The 20,794-nt window shown below is 39.8% G+C and overlaps 1 protein-coding gene across 2 annotated transcripts in view; it reads right to left on the reverse strand.

Moving 5' to 3' along the window:
* Positions 1-8,628: 8,628 nt before the first annotated feature.
* The window catches only part of LOC121330557 (N-alpha-acetyltransferase 15, NatA auxiliary subunit), a 53,721-nt gene continuing 41,555 nt past the window's right edge, over positions 8,629-20,794 (reverse strand). For both annotated transcript variants that reach the window (XM_041277159.1, XM_041277168.1), the window contains 9 exons: positions 17,143-17,295; positions 16,871-16,999; positions 16,113-16,326; positions 14,527-14,720; positions 13,839-13,947; positions 13,063-13,161; positions 12,808-12,951; positions 11,693-11,790; positions 8,629-10,016 (listed from right to left, as the gene is read on the reverse strand). In XM_041277159.1, the coding sequence (XP_041133093.1) occupies positions 9,816-10,016; positions 11,693-11,790; positions 12,808-12,951; positions 13,063-13,161; positions 13,839-13,947; positions 14,527-14,720; positions 16,113-16,326; positions 16,871-16,999; positions 17,143-17,295 (1,341 nt within the window). In that variant the 3' untranslated portion in view covers positions 8,629-9,815. The remainder of the gene's footprint in view (positions 10,017-11,692; positions 11,791-12,807; positions 12,952-13,062; positions 13,162-13,838; positions 13,948-14,526; positions 14,721-16,112; positions 16,327-16,870; positions 17,000-17,142; positions 17,296-20,794) is intronic.

Genomic DNA, 20,794 nt, shown 5'->3' on the forward strand with positions numbered 1-20,794 from the left:
TGTTTGACAAACAGGTAGATAACATCATTTGTTTATTTTTTTCTTTACTGAAGGTCTATAATTTGATTTCTTTGTAATCAATATCCAACGATTGAAGCAAAAGTCTTTATGAAAAATGTTCTCCAGCCTCACCATTAGCATACTAATTGTTTTTTAAGGCACAGAGTTGCTAGGAAGATGGAGTTGAAGTAGACTGGAGGTCTCTCAGGGTTCTCCAGCCTGATCTCTCTGAGAGGCTGGCGAGTGCTGCCTGTGCCAGGGAGGCTACTGAACAGGTGTGTGGACATTGGAGACCTCGCGCCATCTGACACTGAACACTTCATACAGCCTTTGAGATGAAGGCTCAGGGGATCCAGGTAAATCAGTTTGGTATTATCCTCATCAAGTAATAGCTAGGTAATCACGTTAGTGCTGGGGAAAGAAGATTAGACTGCCTTGGCTTCACAAGACTAATGTAGGATGCAATGGAGTTCTGTGTATGGACCCTAAAGTCAAGCTTTCCAAATTATCTTTAGGGCTATGCACTGGGGCAAGGCAAGGACAAGTGCTGATACAATAGCCTGAGCCATTGGTAGAATGATACCAAAGTGGTTTCACATCCCAGTGGTGATATGATCTGAAACACACTTTTTATCTATTGCAGCACCATGGACTGTCATACCATGTCACTACCTTCTAGGGCTTATTATTATCCTGTACTTTCCTGTAAGGGCAGTAATACTGTATGAGGAAAGCAGGCTACACCTTGGTAATCAACAACGGGTCACAGCTTTGCTCTGCCAGATTGAGGGCCGACCAGCATTACCCTTTACCTATGTGCAATGTGTAATGAATTGTGTTGGGAGGTTATTTCTGAATGCTAGTCATACTCTTTGAGTATGTTTTAATAATTTTTTTAATGAATTTTGTACTTTCAATTAGTGTCAAGTGTAAGTGGTACAGTTTAATTTACTGCTAAATCTCTTGGTGGTTTGTCATTAATATTTATTGGGCCGAACCACAAAACTCGTATATAAAAACATTAGCTGTAAAGAAGGTTATTTTAATGGTTGTGAGACATAAATGAATAAGAAGTTAATGCTTTCAAGTGCCCTATGTCTGATAAATCAAATCAGATAAGCAAGGATTTAAGATAATAAAAGTGCTGTGAGCGGCCAAGCTGCACTTCTCTGAAATGAATTGGCTTTTTGTTTAGAGTCCAAAGTGCATTTTGGTGATGCATCGATCCTGCTCAAAGATCATGCTTAGATTATATTAAAAAGAGTGAAGCAATCTCCTTCTCCTGTGGATTCTTTGAGTCTTGCTTTATTAACTGATTGGTCTGGCTGAACACACTATTTAAGTTCTGAATTATTGCATCTGCAGGTTGATTGTGATGATGGGAACTGCCCTACCTACTCCAATCAGATCAAAGGCATGTTTCATGTTTGCAAGGCAGTTCATAATCAGTTCCATGGTAAGTTTAACTGTGCCATTTTGGTTAGCCTGCGTTGCTTGTTCATCCTTTATAAAACACAGAGTTTTAAACCAAATCTACAGGTTAATTATAATCTTTAAATTATTTAAAGATATCTCTAAATGAACAGGAAGTTATTTAGAGATATCTGAAAATGATTTAAAGGTATCTCAAAAACATTTTTAGATATCTGAAAATGATTTAAAAGATATCTCATTTAAAGCTCCATTTAAAAATATCTGGAAATCATTTTGATATATTTCTAAATGTATTTTAGATGATTTAGAGATATCAATAAATTAATTTGAGATATCGCTAAATGATAAATTTGGCTTGCCACATGTTTGAGCTGTCCAATCATTCTGTAGGGTTAAACTGCGGGATTCTGGGATTACTCAGCATCCTTTGTCAGCAAATTAGGTGAGAGATCTAAAAGCATAACATCCATATAGTATTGACCTAACTGAACACAAGCTTCTTTTCATCGCTACCAGCAGTAACTAACTACTGAGAAGGCACCACTTTGTATTAACTAAATACAAGAATAAGGTATACTGAAAAAATGGTTGAACGCTTGACTATCTCTGGTCCAAAGGAGCTTTAAATGACATGCCAAGGAGTTTTAAAAAATGCCAAAATCTGTGAAAATGTATCCAATCACAGCAGTCCCTTTATCTTAGTGCTTGAATATTTTTAAATATATTGAAATAAATCACGCTTCACAAAAATGAATTGTTATAATCTATACAGGTTATATAGCGATTTAAATATATGTCAATAGTTATACACAGAACTGCAATGAATCCATTACGTTACAGATCGTTCTCGGCTTCCATGCCTTATTCTCAGGGATATATATTAAACTTGCACTTCAACTTCATTTCACCTCAGCAGTGTCTTCAGGGTCAAAGCATTTTACTGGCTGAAAGCAACTGGTTGGTTAATGACAAGAAATTGGTCGTTGAAGGGATGGGAAGTCCACCTGTTGGAAACCAAGGGAGTGCAACAATAGCTGAAAGTATTATATGTAAACAGAGATTCCTTTAACCTATTGTAGCACCAGATATTGCGTTTAACTATTAAAATACATGTTTACTATAGAGTATATAGCAAATGTGAACATGTGCACAACAGGTATTAAAACACTCACTACAAGCACTTTAAATGGAAGGTTAAAATGTACTCTTTGTCTTGCAGTGTCCAGGATAAATCTTGCTGAGTTCAGTAAAAACTCTAAATGCTCCAATAAATTAAGCTCAGGACAACACATTGCGCAACTAGGGACAAGTACAAATGGCTGTGTACATAGGTTCAAACTTAGACAATGTGGAAAGTGAAAAATCAGTTTTCTGTCCTGGCTGAATTAAAATGATCTCTTAATCCACTGAACAAGAACATCTTGCCTATTCTGTATACAGTATAAGTTAAATAAGTTTTTTTTACATTCAAATCTCAAATTGTAAAACATACACATTGGTAATAATTGATATTAAAAAATAAATAAAAAATAAAAAATGTGTTTAATATAAGTATTGGATCACTATACATTCCCTTATTTTGCATATTTAATATACTTAATTTAATTAATCTATTAAAAATCCCCTATATGTGATTAATCAATCTTTATATCAGAAATATTTTTTCCCTGTATTGCCAATAATAATTTATTACTATCGTTTGTATAGTAGCATTGAAGACTTGACTGGCTATGGTTGCTTAAGAATTCACCCAGTATTAAAACTCCACACAGATAACATTACCTCACTTTAAATGGTAAAGATCCTTGGCTCTTGAGACCTCAGAAGGAGAAATATAAAGCATTGTATATTGTGTTGCTACCTAGGCAAGTTGATGCTGAGTTCATTTATACAGATGACTGTTCTTGACATTTGATCTCTGTGTCTGGTGTACCATGAAGTCATGAACAGCTTGTACTAGATCCAGCTTTTCCAGGAACACATGCAGTCACAATCGGCTTCATGTTCTCCGGGAAGATGTGGCTGATGACTCCCGATGACTTGCTGGCCCTGCCTTCAGTGAGTACAGTACCTCCTATTTTTGTTTGTGGAGATTATCTGGAACAGTTAAAATATTGACATGACTCTAGTTCACAGGAAATAGTACCGTCCCATTGCCAAACCAAATCTAAGGAACATAGCTACAAGAAACAAGAATCACATGATTATAAATGTTCAACCTTGTAAAGGGTACTGCTGCCTGTATTGATGTCACTGAATGAAAAATGTGTCCACACAATTTGCACAGGTCCCGCACTAGGCTTGTTGAAGCTGACACCCTGGGATCCTTCAAGAAGCTGCTTGATGAGATTCTGGGATCAATAAGCTACTAACAACCAAACAAGCAAGATGGGCCGAATGGCCTCCTCTCGTTTGTAATCTTTCTTATGGTCTTATGTAGCCTACCAATGTGCCTTATCCCGGCCAGGGTTTTTTTTCACCGTCCATTCTCATTCAGTCATTGGCTTCTCTCGAAAAGAACATTCGGTTAGAGTTAGGGTTGGGTTTGCGTCTGTGTACATTCCACATGTACCCCAACCTGTTAGCTGCTAGCAGACCAGTCACTTCCACAAAACATGAATTGAAATTGGGAGGAGAAAAGGTACATGGCCTACTGATAGACGACCCCCGTCCCCCCACAGCAAATACTGCATTACGAAGCTTAATGATACATTACCCTCCTAGAGAGACTGTCCAAAATCTGTACCAATCATTTTGAAGGGTAGTGTAACTGTAAAATGGTTTGTGTATGTTCTGATCAAGGGTGTCATTTGGTAGGGGCGGCCCTGAAATGGCAGTTTCTGCGAGAAGTTAAAAGGCTTAAAGTGTTCATGCTTCAGGACATCGAGAGTGCAGCGACTAGCCGGACATTATTGTAACATTGTTGAAACATTCTTTTTTCTTTCAAAAATACTACTATGTTTTAAAATGGTTCTTCCTAAAAAAAAAAAAACAAGAAAATGTCATAGCAACAGCCTCTCCCAAGTTATTGCAATAATTTGCATTTGCTGAAATTCAAAATTAAAGATAGCAGCTGTTGTGTACGTTGTGTTACAAACGCAAAAGATAAATTATGTTCAAGTGTTTGTCATGTGTTTTGGGAACTTGTCAGCAAAAGTACTTAGCTTGTAAGATGACCAATCCTCGTCTGAGTGAACTGCTTGCAATAGCAACTGAAAAATTGTTGGTAGAAAAAACAACACAAAACAAAAAAAAAAACCTTGACTTTGATGTCCTGGTTGATCTCTTTGTAAAAATGAAGCCTGGACATTATCCGCTGCTTCACGAGGTTTACCAAGGGTGACGCCCCAATACAGATTCATTCATTTTTCAAGGACTAACAGGTCATTCGTATTTTCTACTGTTTTATCACCCTAGTCATGGGTCAGTGGAAAACAATGGTACTTCAATAGCTGGCTGGACAAAGCTATACTGACATAACTGCATATGTGGTGCACTCAGCTATCTCTGTACACACACACAGTGCAGCATAAACAATAAAGTGAAGATAACCATCATAAAAAAAGACAACAAACCCAAGGTATAGTCATTAAACTGGAATATTGATATGGTGCTAGAATCAATAACGATCTGGACAGATTTAACCTGCTATATCAAACTTTAGATTCGTACTCTGTGGGATAAGAATCATTGTTCTTGAAGATATCACGTAGATAAGCTGTGCTGCTGCAACAAATAGTTTTCAATTAGCCATATCTATTCCTTCAGCTAGGGTGGCGTCACGCACACACATTTTTATATATATATATAATTATATATATATGCACACACACACATATATATATATTTCAATCACATTTCTTAAAAAAAATAGCATATGCAGGGGATGTTTTATATCTGACTGGTGTCTATGCAGTCATAAATCATTCCAATTTAACATTATTTTGGGACAGGCAGCAGCTTTAAGGGTTTCTTACCATCAGGGTATGACTTAATCAGATGGCATATACAGTACAGTACACAGATGATGGGTTATGCGGTTAGTTCATAAAAAAGGGCTTCAGTTGTAATCTAATTGAGCATGTGCATATGCTCTGCTTCGAAAAGTCTGTAATGAAGAAACTTTTTTGGAAATCAAAACACTTGGTCCATAATCATGGCTTGGGATAGACTTTGAAACTATAAACACTGCAGAGCCCATGTTTATATTTTCTGTTTTATTTACCCCCTCCAAGGCAGAGGGCATTTCTTCTATCTGGGGCAAATGGAAGACTCAACTTCAGAAATCTCCAGGTCTCAAGTCTGTAACTAAAATTAAATTCAATAACACTATGTAACACAATTTTTGTTCCTGGGTAGTAAGTGTTATTTCCTAATTGCTTATGCCTCAAAAGTATAGAAAATGGCTATTATTCCCCACAAACTTTGCTTTTGTGACCAGGCCAGTGATATTTTGAAATTTACCTATTTCCAATGAGAAAACTGATGAATGTGTGTCTTTTCGTTCACAAAGTCAGAAAAAAACAACATATGAATCCAAATTAACATGTATTTATACTAAAGTAATACAAAAATGACTACAAAAGATTTAGAAGTGAGTAGTTTTTCGAGATTTACGATTATACTGTAAATCACTTTCACGAATCAGCCCCCAAATGTAGTCTCCCATCATGTTCTCGTTATACTGTCCTTGGTAGCGGCATTCAAAGTCCAGTATATCCTGATGGAAGCACTTGCCTTGCTCCTCCGAGTACGCTCCCATGTTCTCCTTGAATTTATCAAGATGAGCATCAAGGATATGGACTTTGAGGGACATCCTACAGCCCATTGTGCTGTAGTTCTTCACCAGTCTCAACCAGCTCCACATAGTTTTCGGCCTTGTGATTGCCCAGGAAGCCCCTAAACCAATGCGACAAAGCTGTTCCAAGCCGCTTTCTCCTGACTAGTGAGCTTCTTGGGGAATTCATTGCACTCCACGATCTTCTTTATCTGTGGTCCGACAAAGACACCTGCTTTGACCTTTGCCTCAGACAGCTTAGGGAAAAAGTCTTGAAGGTACTTGAAAGCTGCCGACTCCTTATCTAGAGCTCTGACAAATTGTTTCATAAGGCCCAATTTGATGTGCAGTGGTGGCATCAGCACCTTCCGGGGGTCCACCAGTGGCTCCCACTTGACGTTGTTCCTGCCCACAGAGAACTCTGTCCGCTGTGGCCAGTCCCGCCTGTGGTAGTGCGCCTTGGTGTCCCTGCTGTCCCAAAGGCAAAGATAGCAGGGAATCTTGGTAAAACCGCCTTGGAGACTCATCAGGAATGCCATCATTGCAGCCTCTTGATGCCATCTCAGAAAAATGCAGATATGTATCCACTTAGGCAGCTGGAACTAAACTGAACTGGTGGGCTTAAGGCCCCTGTATTTATACTACTATTTATATTACTGGAAAGTTCTAGAAGTTACTCCAAAGTTTACTCAGCACTGAATCTATCTGGAATGTTCTGGAAAACAGGTAAATTTCAAAATATCACTGTCCTGGTCACAAAAGCAAAGTTTGTGGGGAATAATAGCCATTTTCTATACTTTTGAGGCATAAGCAATTAGGAAATAACACTTACTACCCAGGAACCCCAAAAAAAAAAAAAAAAAAAAAAAAAAAAATTGTTAGTGTAATTTGCTGAGGGTTACAAGTGGCAAGTATGGGGAATTAAGAAAATGGGAGTTATAATGCTTTTAAATCAATTGTCATGCAGTGATAATTTTGCTATTGCTAATCAGTTTAAGGCAGTGGTTATCACACCTTAAATGAAATTGTCAAACTGTTGAAATTAAACACTTGAGTGGAAAGATATTGTATGTCCTTGCTGGCAAACTCATCAGCTTCTCATTCCATAGGTTTGTCAGTGGATTTGTCATCGGGTAAAATTAGAAGATGACAGGGCAATAAGCAGAAGTCTGGTGAAGGTTCCTACTGGAGGGAGCTACAGGACTTTCTGCAGTGTAACAAAAAGAGCAGCTTAGGAACAAAACACATTTGTGTGTCTGAAATAAGGGACCTTTAATTATGGTTTAATTCAATGGGATTTATGACTGACCACTATGAAATATACAAAGTGCCACCCAGCATGAAAATTGCTGATATTCGTTAGCAGTGCTAGCTTCTCTGACGGTTAGGGATTAACCTTAACTTTTAGGTAAGGTGCAATATTTCCATTTATTCTTGGAAGTGTGTCTCCCAAAATTCTTGTAAGAATTTTACTTTTTCAGAGAGTCAAACTTAGGGCCATTCCACTCCAGGATTAACAGGTAAAATTATATAATGAACTACTTCAGGGTCTGGAAAGAGGTGTAATCAATTCAGTTAAACAATTTTAGAACAGGATTGGTACAAAGACCAGGAGTGAAAGGCCAACTTTGGCCACCCCTGCATTATAAGACCTCCATCACTGTTATTGATTATGACAAATTGGTTTATACTTACAACACCTTGATTGCCCTGCATATTTTTGACAAGGCAACACTCCAACACAAAAGGCAGTTCTGAATGTTTAACACTTGGCTGACATTTCTCATGTAATAACTATTCATACCCCTAATTAAGTCACATAGTTTTGTTCGCATTTCTCAAATGCAGATGTGTTAAGAAATTCTGTATTTGTATTTTACTGGTTATAAACATCTTACAACTAACCCAGACAACTCTCTGATCTCTGAAGACACAAGCGCTTAAGATTCACTGGAGTTTGAAAGTAATTTTTTCTTGGGCTCTTGCAATGTTAAGTTTAATGAAGGTTTTATCAAAACAGTAAATCAGACCATGCCAAATGGTGTGGTGGCTTTGCTATGCGAAATAAATACATGACCAAACTATGTATGAATAACCAAGAGTACCCACAGGTTCTACACCTGGATCTAAACCACAGCCAACCACTGATTTATTTCCGCAAACATAAGAGGTTTTTGTTTCCCTCCCACAGCCAAAGAGACTAGCAACTGCCACGACGTAACAAAACCTTTTTGGCTAATTCTTGTATTGTACTGTATTATACTGAATGCAATGCACATTGTAGATGGTCCACTGTCTACATTTCTAGCTTGTCATTCCTTTCATCACTGAAGACCAGGGTCTGAATCATGCTCTGTAACTCCAAGAGTACAAATAAATGGTGGTGGGGGGGATGGGGGGCACACATCCAAAAGAGATACTTTTTCAAAACAGTTTATTGCATTGTATATTTGGTACCTCATGTGTTTGACAACGAGGGTAGTAACTTTACAATTGAAAGAAGAAGCTAGTCTGGTTCTGAAAAAAATAAAAATAATTGGCCCCCATTCTGAAAAGGTACAAAGTCTGGGGCTTGCCTGAACCTGCTGAGCAAGTCATATTCTCTTTAGAAACACAGGGCTTCAAGTATTACAAAAAAAAAAAAAGAAAAAGAAAACCAAAAAAGAAAAAATAAATAAACCTTACATGGTGGAAAACATCCAGAGGTATCTAGATTTAAATACAGCTCACTGCTGCTGCATACATCTGACTAGCACAGCCTGCAAAGGGACATCATTGCTGATCCTTGTTCAAGAAAAAGAATAGAACAATTCCAGTCTTTAGCAGTTTAATCTAAGGGGCATTCTCAGAATTTAGTATGGGGGACAAATGCTTGTTTTTAACATTTATAGATCGATATTATATGCAACAATTCATTTTATTATTGATTCTGGAACAAGAAAAAAAACAAAGAAATCCATTAATATACTGAATACTGAAATTGTTCCTAAGATGCAGCTGTATCATAAAAACAATGCACGCCAGTGCATTTACCATCCTACTGCAGGTAACAAACATTTGTGTCCCTAGTTGCAGTAAACAGTCTTTTTCCTATGGTCTTCTGTGTAGTCCCTTTAACTTGGTTGGCAATTAACTTGAACAAAACCCTGGTGTTTAACTGTTTGTGCTCCGATTAAGAATCCAGCAGTATTCCAAGAGAAACGGTGATTCAATTTAGTTGGAAGTATTTTTGGCACGCACACCTACTGTTATTTGTAACAGCCTCTAATATTGTAATTTCTGTATAAATTAGTTTAAAAACTTGGGAAGCCGATAAGGTTGACTTAACAGAACCAATAATACCTCTTAGAATAACCTGTCACACACTTAATCGTTTACAGAGAATATTTGTAGGTGTTTTTCTTTTATTTTCATTTAGAAGTTGTCAGCAGGATTAAAAAAATGTAAAATGGCCTTTTTTTTCTTTTTATCCCCCAGCCCCACCCCCTAACCACAATCAATCGTACAGTCCTCATCTCGATATAAACTTCAAACGCAGTACTGCAGGTGCATGACAAAAGAAATCTATCGGTCGTGGTGAGAGAGAACAGGAGACCCGTCTCATTCACATGTCGTTGCCAATCTCCTCGGGCTCGGCAGAGGCGTCTCCGTTCACAGTGATCTTCATGTTCTCCTCATAGCCGGGGGGCATGAATGCCAGTGTGTGAGGGTACATCTTGTGACAGTCTGCTCTATACATCTCTGCAGTTTCTTTATCGTTTCCCAGGCTTCCGTTACATAGGCCTTCCAGCACATCTGTGGAGATCTGACAAGCAAAGAACACAAGGTAGTCATTTTACCTCAGGAATCCCCATAAATCACTGGGCTTCAAAACCCACTAGCACTACACCTAGTCCTGGGTTCCAGAACTTTTGTTTGGGCAAATTATTGAAATGATCAGGTGTCACACATGTTAATTGCACAAATCAGCAAAATCTGCTCTAAACTGATTCAACGGAAGTAACCCTAAATCTACTTAAAGGAACACAATGGTCGGTAACTGGTAGATAATTGACACTGCGATCAGTAATCTACAGGTGATGCTGGCTATCAATGCCATTATACACTGAACAAATGCTTGTGTGTTTAGGTGGCCATTTAAAAAAAAATTATTTAGTGTTATATTTCAGACTGCTTCTTGAAGTGTAAGTGTAAAGTCCTGTTAAGAGGGCATCTACCACTACACAGAGTGTTAGGTTATTATCATAATCGTGGTTCCCTGAAATAGAAATGTAACCATTACCTAATGGGTGTTTAACCTAAAGGCTGTGATACACTCAAGATATATCAAAGCTGCACGTCGCCTGTGACACAGTAGTGCCCGCCCCTCAAGGGCATAAAAGACTGCTGACACAAACAGTCATCATTTTTCCTTCAAGACTGCTGCATTCATAGACGCAGAGACTTTGAAGGTTAATGATTACATTTCTATTTCAGGGAACCAGGGCTATGATAATAACCCAACGTTCCCCATCAAGTACGAAATGAAGCTGTTGCAAGGCAATATTGCAGACCAACTAGAATGCTACAAGGCACATTACCATTAGGAACCCCAGTACAAATAGCTAGGGCTAACAATTGAGAGAGAACTCACCTCTATGTCTATATGTAATGGTTGACCCAGAAGCTGCCCTAAATACTCCAGTTCCAAAAAACAGGGTGCACAATACAATACCCTTGGGGGTGCGGGCACGACTGCATCACAGGCAACACGTGTAGCTTTTATATATCTTATTCGGGTTATCATAGAACACCTCAGGGGGTAGTGTTGAGTCTGGCTCTAAATTAGACCACATCAGATAGTGCGGTTTGTCAGAAGTATGGATGCTGTAATACTGAACTACATTTTTTGTGCATCCTCCAATATCCCAAAATGCTTTCCGATATGTTTTGGCGCGTGGACATTACAAATACAGTACTCACAACAGGCGCCTGAAGGAGTTGAGAACGTCTACCAACACTGCTGTATCGTACACAATTTGAGACTTGTTGTTAAATGGTGGATCATGCAGCTACGTGTTCAGATGCCGAAATCAAGGCACATTGATATCTGGAGTGATATAACTTTAGAGTTCAAAACGAAACGCACACATTAATGTTGAAATATACCTTGTCTAAGAAACGAAACCATAACGTTCATGTTAAGCAGCACTAAGTCTTCCATAGGCTCCATATTGTGCATGGCAGGATACTTCCATTACATTGCTAGGAACTGTAAGCTAACTATTTTAAGTGTTTGTACACATCAAGCCTGACTAAACATGAAACAATAATTTAGTGTGGATGCTTTGAGCTGGACTAATTAAAACGTTTGAGTACGGTTCTTGAGATCAGTTATTTAGTGTGGACAGGGCCTAACATTGGTGCAAAAAAAGGCTTCCATTATTCAAGTAAATGGCCTACTGATTGCAGCACTAGGATTGTGTTGATTCATGGCCTTACCATAACGCTTCTATTGTTGAGGGACTCGTCAAGTGCAGTAGCTAGCTCTATAGCCTTTTTCTCAGTGGAGCTGTCCAAGTAGTACATCATTTTGGCAGCTGCAGGAAGAAGCACACAGGTAAAGCACAGACCCTTCGAAAAGTATATATTGTGTTGATCTATTACTGGTAGGTAATTTACAAATAAGGTGGCTATTTGTACAAAAAATGCACTTACAATATTGAATACACAAGTGTAAAACCAAAGCAAACAAAATCAGACTCCACCACATGTCCCCTGATAGCAACCAGACACAATGAACATCAGATTTTACAAGCATATTTTTTTCCAATAATGAAGTTACATATTACAAAATGTCCAGCAGTGGGACCACTTTTTTCTTACTAGAATGCCACCTCGGTATAAGGCGCCCGATTATAACGCGTCTCGGATATAACGCTCCTACAGCATGTCCCCCAATAGCTTACTAGTGATTCATGTAATATTTCTACAGTAGATACAGTACCGGTGTGTTGTCCAAACTGTAAACAACCTCTCAGTCTAACTTCTGTTTCTGTCTGTCTCTTTTGATACAGTATCTGAACTGAAGAAAAGCTGTCCTGGCACTTTATAACACTCGGGCAGCCGAACCTGGGGCGAGCCCATTCCCTCTTCCCCCTCTCCCAACCCGCTCTCCTCTCATTTGGTTTGCTTGTCTGTCACGTCTAAATGAACTCCCAACCACCACTTAACCAGGCTATGTATAGTTTAAACACTGCTAATTAAAATGAGCGGGAACATTACCTTTTGTTTTTTTGTAAAAAATATAGCATTGACTACATGGTGCTTTATGCATGGTTAATTCACAGAAAATTACATTTTGCTTCACTATATGTGCATTATAGAGAGGGAGTTATTTTAGTTGGTATTTTAGTCAGATGTGTGTTGTTGTGTCCCGTGGCGCTCCCCACCCCCTCCCCAGTTATAAAGCTCATATTGTGTGTCCCCCGAGACCCGCGTTATGGGAGGGGGGGGGGGGATGGGGACGGACTGTATTAGGATAAGAAATATTAGAGCTTCCCTTTAATTTTGCTGTATTATAACAGTCAAGTAAAAAGAGCCCTAAAATAATGTACCTGCTACTCTGTGAGGAATCGAGTTGGAGTGTTTTCTGAGGAAGGCTTCATTAAAACTTTTTGCACAGGTTTCCCCAAACAACCGTTTCGTTTCCTGCTTCAGGACTGCAAGTACAGACTCCGGCAAGTCTTTGTTCTCCGACACTGTAAACACAAAAGCACAAGTCAGTGATTCAGGAAGATCCTGGGAGCAGATGTCTTCTCATTCGACACACATTAAGATACTAAAGCACTAACAAAAAAAGTGGACCGCACCTGCTTTTAAGAAACGAACTAAGCACTGATGGAGCCAGGGGTGGTGGCGGTCAATAGCAAAAGCCCTCTTCACTGACTGCAGCATCAGAAGAAATTTCTCTGCAAAGGAAATCCACAAAAAGGGGTCAGTGCAGCATTCCTATAGTTCATACATTAACAGGCAACAACGTCGGTTGACTAACATTATGATGACGAACAATTGCATAGTTTCATCAAAACCAGACAAGGGGTCCAAAAGATGTAGTTCAAACAATAGTGTTAGGAGAGAAAGTAGGTCAACAGTGACCCACATTAACAGCACATACAAAATGTAAAAGATAAGCGACAAGAATGTTTTTTCTTTCTTTTTTTGGTCACGGACAGATGGCTTGATAATGAAATTTCTGGTTTGTCGACAGTATGCCATTCAGTAAAAATCATTTGATCACTACAGCTCTTATGTAGCATTGTACCTGAAACTTGGAAAGGCAATCTGGCTTAGGTTCCAAGGGACAAATCATCACAACTGTGACAAGATCTGGAGAAGTCCACCATGAAAAACCAAGGTGATTTTTTTAAACCAGCCTGTCTTCTTCCAATAGACACTTCCATAACAAAAAGATCAAGATCAAATGGTTTTTCAACGAAGGGCATATGGTCAACTTTCAATTGAAAGGTTAAACATGAACCACCACTTGCAGCCACAAAAAGCATAGCCCAGAGGAAGGTGCTTCTTAACTGATCTGTATTTGCTGCAGTACTTCTGCCCAAAGACCCTCGCAATGAAACAGACTTACCTTTTCTGAAGTAGATCTCAAACGCGAGGAGGTGAGTCTCGATTTTATTTTTCACTAGGTTTTTCAATGGTGTCAAGAATTTAATGGCTTCTTCAAGTGGATTTTCTACCTACATACAAAAATTTAAAAAAAGAAAACTTAATTCAAATAAACATCTATAAAATGAAATCAGAGCAGGATTAAGTGCTTTCTGGTTATCTGCTGCCACAGACATTCATCCTCAGCACTTGGCGGAACTGACTGGCGTTATTCTCTACTACAAGGTTTTAAAAAAAAAAGTGTCCATTGCATTGTCTATCAAACGAAACTGTCTTTAAATCAAGGCAAGCTAAATTAAAATACACAATTTTCTAAGAGGCTATTTTTCATAACTTGTATGGAATGTTAAAGAATTCTAAAAGATGTACTGGATCTAAATTAATTTGTTTTCTTACCGTATAACCGTGTATTACTGTGGACAGACATTTTGTTTTTTACCTCTACAGCTGAGAATGACTCAAAGCTCAAGACAATATTTTGCAGGTATTTAAAAAGGAAACAATAACCTACTATCAGGTACATGATATTTAGCTAGCAAGGGTTCTGACAGAGTATAGTAAAACTGGCAGCATTACTGCCCAGCTCTTCTGAATCCAGTCCCATCAGTCATTGGAAGACAGCTTATTTGCCATACGAGTCCCTAGTGTACCTTCGCTAGTTTGTCTGGTATGAGCTCTTCCTTGGGTCCTCCGATCTCTTCGTCATCGTCCTCCTTCTTCTTCTTCTGGTTCTTCAGCTGCTTTTCCTTCTCCGCGTTCTTCTTCTCCTCCTCCAGCTGAGCCTTCTTCTGTGCTCTCCGCTGCTTGTTTCGCAGCTTCTTCAGCTCCTTGTCAGACAGGTTCGCTGTGAAGACGAGGCATGTGTCACAACAGGGATACAGCACAACCCCACAGGGAAAACACAGGGGCTGCCAAGCGCCAGGAATTAATACAAGTGGAAAAACTTAATTCGACGTTGCCCAATATATACAAATAAAAAAAAAAAATGCTGTTTAAATGTGCATGCGCACCAATACTATACAGAACAAATTTAATACAAAAAAATCCCACTTTGTCACTCGGCAGAGTTGCATACTTTGTTTTACCAATACACCATGTCAGCAAATGATGGCTAATTTCATAGCTAAAGGTGCAAAGTCAAAAAGAAAACCCATACAGACTACTATAATGTGACAAACAGATTGTATATAATTTAGTAAATTAATATAAATATGAAGCCATTATGCCATATCCATATATATATATATATATATATATATATATATATATATATATATATATATATATATATATATATATATATATATATATAAATAAATATAAATAAATAATACCAAGCTATACAAACCATGAACGTTTTGCAAGAACTGCACTTAGGGTTTTCTCATCACTTTCACTCAATATCCGACTTGAAAGCTCTTAGCAGTGTAAGCTTAGAGAGCTGCAGCTTCTCCTCTGGCGTCCCTCTAAAACACTGCATTGCAATCTACATCATTTATCTTCACATACCATGCAGATTTGTTCATGTTTTGCTTGGTCGACAACATATTTCCTTGATTGGCACGGAAAGAATTATAACTCGACATGAGAAAATTCTACTAGTGAGTGCAGTACTACTGAAACATTATGTATTTTGTTTCTCTAGTTTAGGTTTAGATTGTACAAAATGTGTGTCAAATGACATTAGGGGCTTAAACAATCTGTCTGTTGCATATAACTGGCATTGACATAATTCCCCCAACAGACCTGTAGCCAAAAAGGTCTCCTATGTAACAGTTATTTATTGTAGGAGTAAATCAAATGAACTAAATAGAACAAAATCCTATATACTGTATACTGATACTATGCAATATATGTGTTAATAGCAAACAAAAAACAAATGGCTGGTGCCAAGCAACATAATTTTTCTATTCTGAGTGCATCAGTTACATGGGACTTCTAGCGCACCCTGACAGTTCTCCAGTAGGATTCTGGGAAGGAGAAGCCTGAGCTGTCCAAGTATGGCAGAATACCCTGAAGCATGCTGAAAGCGCTGAATCGTGACAACCAAATGGTACAGGTCACCAAAACATGAAAAAAGATATGCGTACACTCTACACAAGAAAAATTATTAGGGTTGGATTTCAACGATTCCCATGAGGCACTTGAACTATTTGGGGCAGCCCAGCCTTGGCAGGCACCGATTGAGACAGCACAGGTGCCCAGTTCAGAAAGGAGAGCAGGGGGTGGGGGTTACCTGTGTCCGCCTCCAGCTCCTTGTTCTCGTCAGTCAGCGGATTGTCATGGAGGGTCAGGTAGATCTCGATGGCAGTCCTGGCAGCTTTGAAGTAGAAGGGGTGCCTGCGTAGCACATCCTCCAGCTTCAGCAGGTCCACGTAAGAGCGCAGGGTCATCTTCCGCATGCAGTACGTGTGGAAGTCAAACTGGTCGTCTGTGATCTCCACAAAATGCTAAAATGAAAAGGGAGGGACGACAATGAAGTTACTCTTTCAGCATGACTCAGAGAAAGACAACAATAAGGACACTATGCTGAAAAATAAATAAAATATTAATCGATATAAAACAAACATGAACATAATTCATCCAGAACTAGAAAACTCAATGGTATGCTGTAATACTAAAATAAATGTATACAATTCAAAAGACAAACATATCAAATTAGATATTTAGTAAGCAAGGTCTCAGAGTAAAATAAAACTGGAAACAAAACCCCACCCCCATTTGTTCCGCTTCTTAAATAACTCAACAGCTACAATCGTCTGAAAAAAGACTTAGTCAAAACATCTGTCATTGAATTTGAGTATTACTACATAAAAGTTGAAGCAATTGTGAAACTTTAGATAACTTTACATATACTTGTTTTCTATTTTTACAATTATATTGTGTAGAGAAAAGCATTTTTAGATATGGCCCTAAAAAGGTACAATCATTCTAATTGTCACTGCAAATTATGCAAAACTCCTGTCTGTTTAAGGAAATGGACAACTAACTTACTCTTTCAATCTCGTGGCACTTCTTGAGTGCTTCCCCGTACTTGTTCATGGACTCATAGGCCAGCGCACACTCCGTCTGGAACCACATGCACTGCATCTCGTTGAGGTTCTCCACTGCTGAGGCACCTTCCTAGAGAGAGAGGAGACACAAGACCTGTGTGAGAAGACACACTTTACAAGGGCTTAGGCTCTCTTGTTTAACCTTCCTCATGCACATCATGGTCAAACGAATGCCACGATTTCAGTGGAAAACAAATAAACGTGCAGACTCACCCTGGTAAACTTGGAGCACATCTCCTCAGCCTCCTTGATCATGTTGGCCTTCAGCATGTACTTGGCGCACTTGGAGTTGATGAACCGGTCAGCTGTGTCCAAGGCCTGGGCCTCGTCCATCCACTTCACCGCCTCCTTGATATTGCCAGCGTGCTGTGAACAGGGAGACACATGCAAACACGATGACACACCAGCAGAAAAACACAGAAAAGACAACACTACTACGTGATGATTATCAAACAAGCAGTACTGCCTTTCAGCCACTGCGTCTTACTCTAATTTAATTTAATGGACATTTTAAGCAAGCTACAAAAATTAAAATGAAACCTATCATGAAGCTTGCTAGGTTTTACATTTTGCAAGCCTTTTCAAACATTTTATGCAGGACTTAATGTATCTAGATAGTAATAAAAAAACATGGTACCCGGCAACAAGTAATGAGAGGAATGAATGCAGAACTAGGGTGTGCCTAAGGGTGCCAGCTGTTCCAGCTCGTTCAGAATACACAGAGTGACTGGATGAGTACTTACTCTCCATTTTAAATGTTTTTTCCTGTCATGGTGATTGCCAATACTAGTACAATATTAAAAATGTGCATCATGAACACATTACAGGGTTTGAGGGCAGTGTAAGGGTCAACACATACATACATACATATATATATATATATATATATATATATATATATATATATATATATATATATATATATATATATATATATATATATATATATATATATATATATATATATATATATATATATATATATATATATATATATATATATATATACAGTACATTCAAGTACATTTTATATATTGTCAAATATGAAGTTTTCTGTGAGGGACTGTTGGTCACATGGAAAGCTTACTCTTATACATCATGCTATCATGATTCTCCTTGTCAGTTTTATTTTCCTTATTTATTCTTAAAGCAATCTATACAAAATGCTACCTGGAAACCACCAAGACTCCTGTGAGTGAAACTACTGGAAGTTTAAACTCAGACAGTCAGGGCTACGGTGCAAAACATTAGGTTATCATCATAACCCTGGTTCCCTGAAATAGAACTGTAACCATTACCTCATGGGTATTTATCCTAAAGACCCATGAATAAGACATATCAAAGCTGCACATCAGAGTCTGACACAGTCGTGCCCGCCCCGGAGGGCATCACTGGAATGCAGACACAATCATCATTATTCCTTCAAGACTGCAGCGACCTTGACGGTTAATGGCTACATTTCTATTTCAGGGAACCAGGGTTATGATAATAACCTAACGTTCCTTATCAAGTATGAAATGTAACCATTACCTCATGGGTATGGGTAAAAGCTGTCATCAGGCAAGACTGCAGACAAACTGGAATGCCACGAGGCTAGGCCAAGGCCACCTTGCGCGTCACCATGAGGAACCCCAGTACAAGTAGCATGGGGTAACCATTGATGGAGAAACTCACCTTTATGACTATTTGTAAGGGTGAGTCAGAAGTCGCCCATACTAACCTAGTTCCAAAGCCAGGGTTTTTGTGGATCAATGACCTAAGTCTGCAGAACCTAGTAAAGGTATGGGTAGTAGCCCACACTGCTACATTGCAAATGTCCTAGACAGATGCACCCTTGAATAAAGCCCACGAGGTTGCCATGCCCCTGAAGGAATGGGCAGTGAGCTTTCTGGTGGGGGCAAATTGGCCTGGTATCCATTTGGACAGCCTCTGCCAAGAAAGGGCTTGACCAGACTACTTAATGGAGCAACTGGTAAAGGCAATCAGAGTGGAGTGCAGGATGCACCCTATAACCCAGAGGTTGCTGGTTCACATCCAGGCTATTCTATTGCTGACTGTATATGGGAGCTCCCAGGAATTGGCGCATAATTGGCAGAGCGCCGCCCGGGGGGGAGGGCTTAGGTCGGCAAGCGTGTCCTCGGCTCACCGCGCACTAGCGAGCACTGCAGTCTGGCTGGGCATCTGTGGACTTGCCTGTAAGCTGCGTTGTCCTCCAACGCTGTAGCTCTGAGGTGGCTGCACAGTGAGTCTGCAGTGTGAAAAAAAGCGGTCGGCTGCCGGCACACAATTCAGAGGACAGCGTGTGTTCGTCTTGGCCGCTCCCGAGTCAGCGCAGGGGTAATAGCGGTGAGCTGAGCCTAAAAATAATCGGATATGCTAAACTGGGAGAAAATAATAAAATAAATGGCGAGTACTAAATTTATTTAAAAAAAAAAAAAAGGGGGGGGGGCTTAACCATGGGACTTCGTCCCAGAACAAGCACTTCCCTGTCAGACTGGAAGAAAGTGGAATGAAGCTTCCAAATCCAGACTTGCTGACATGGAACGCTGATAGTGTTTGGCAAAAGGCAGGATCGGTACAGAGCGTAACCCTTGTCCTGGCCTCTGTGAAAATTAAGCAGGTTCTCACTAAGGAGAAACCCTCCATTTCGCTCACCTGCTAGCAAGCAAACAGTCGCTTGAGATAACAGCTGAATGCGAGGGCGCAAATTGGAGGCTTCAAGGAGTGCATTGAGCACAACTTTTAACCTCCAGCGAGGAACAATGTCCTTCATTGGCGGCTGAAGCCACCAAACCACTTTCAAAATGTTTTGCCCTGCCACAAAGCTTTTATATTTCGTTTTACATGGCAAGCTGAATGGCTGCCAGATAGACCCTTTATGTAGAGGGAAATTCCTCTCATCAACAGCTCCTGCAAAACTGCAGTATTACTGCCACTGGACAAGACGTGGGGGTCAAACGTCCACTGAGGCACTGGGACCCTCCTTGAGGTGATCAGCTGCCCAGGTTTTTTCACTGTGGACAAATGTACTGCCCGTAGTGAGAGGGCGACCTGAGGAAGTCTTTGTGGTTGACGTAAGCCACCACTGTTGTGTTGTCCACCTGGACAAGCACGTGCCTCACTCTAACCTTCTACAACAAATGTTGCAAGGCTACTTAAACTACCTGCAGTTCACAACCATTACGTGGAGTGCCATTCTATACAGTGCCCCAACCAAGGCTGGATGCGTTCGTGGTGACAGCCTCCCTTCTGGTGACAATGCCCAATGCTATGCCAAGGCACAGATGGGCAGGCTGTTTGCACCAAAAGAGTGCCTTTAGACAGTAATGAAACACTGTCAACTGGAGGGGGGAGTACCGCATGAATAACCCATTTTTGTATCAGAGCTGCTACATCCTGAGACACCACACCGGTGTCCTGTGTGTATATGACTGATGCTACAGTCACGATCCGAAAGGGAAGGGGGCATGCTTGAACTGCAGTGCAGTAGCCACATGTGTGGCTCTCCTTTGGCACAGAGCTATGGAGTGAGAATGCAGCCACCTCTCAGAGTGTGATACGTTTCTCTCGCATACGCTTGGAGAATGCACACTCTCTACTGGCAGGCTGGCCTTGCATGTGTGACAGGGATTACCCCAGGCATTATGCAAATAGCAAGCAATGTACAGCTGCTGCCTCAGCTTGCTAAAAACAGCAACTGGACTGTCAACAAGGCCTGCTTGGTACCAGGTTGGAACCAGAATAGTTCGGCACCAGTAGCGCTGGGTCGGTGTGTACAGTACTGTTGCTGGCCTCAAGGGGGCGTCAGTAATGCAACAGAATTGACGATCTATAGACCAGGGCACCCTGGTTATGATAATAACCT

Source organism: Polyodon spathula, chromosome 2 (genome assembly GCF_017654505.1).
Source record: "Polyodon spathula isolate WHYD16114869_AA chromosome 2, ASM1765450v1, whole genome shotgun sequence".
Classification (NCBI taxonomy): domain Eukaryota; kingdom Metazoa; phylum Chordata; class Actinopteri; order Acipenseriformes; family Polyodontidae; genus Polyodon; species Polyodon spathula.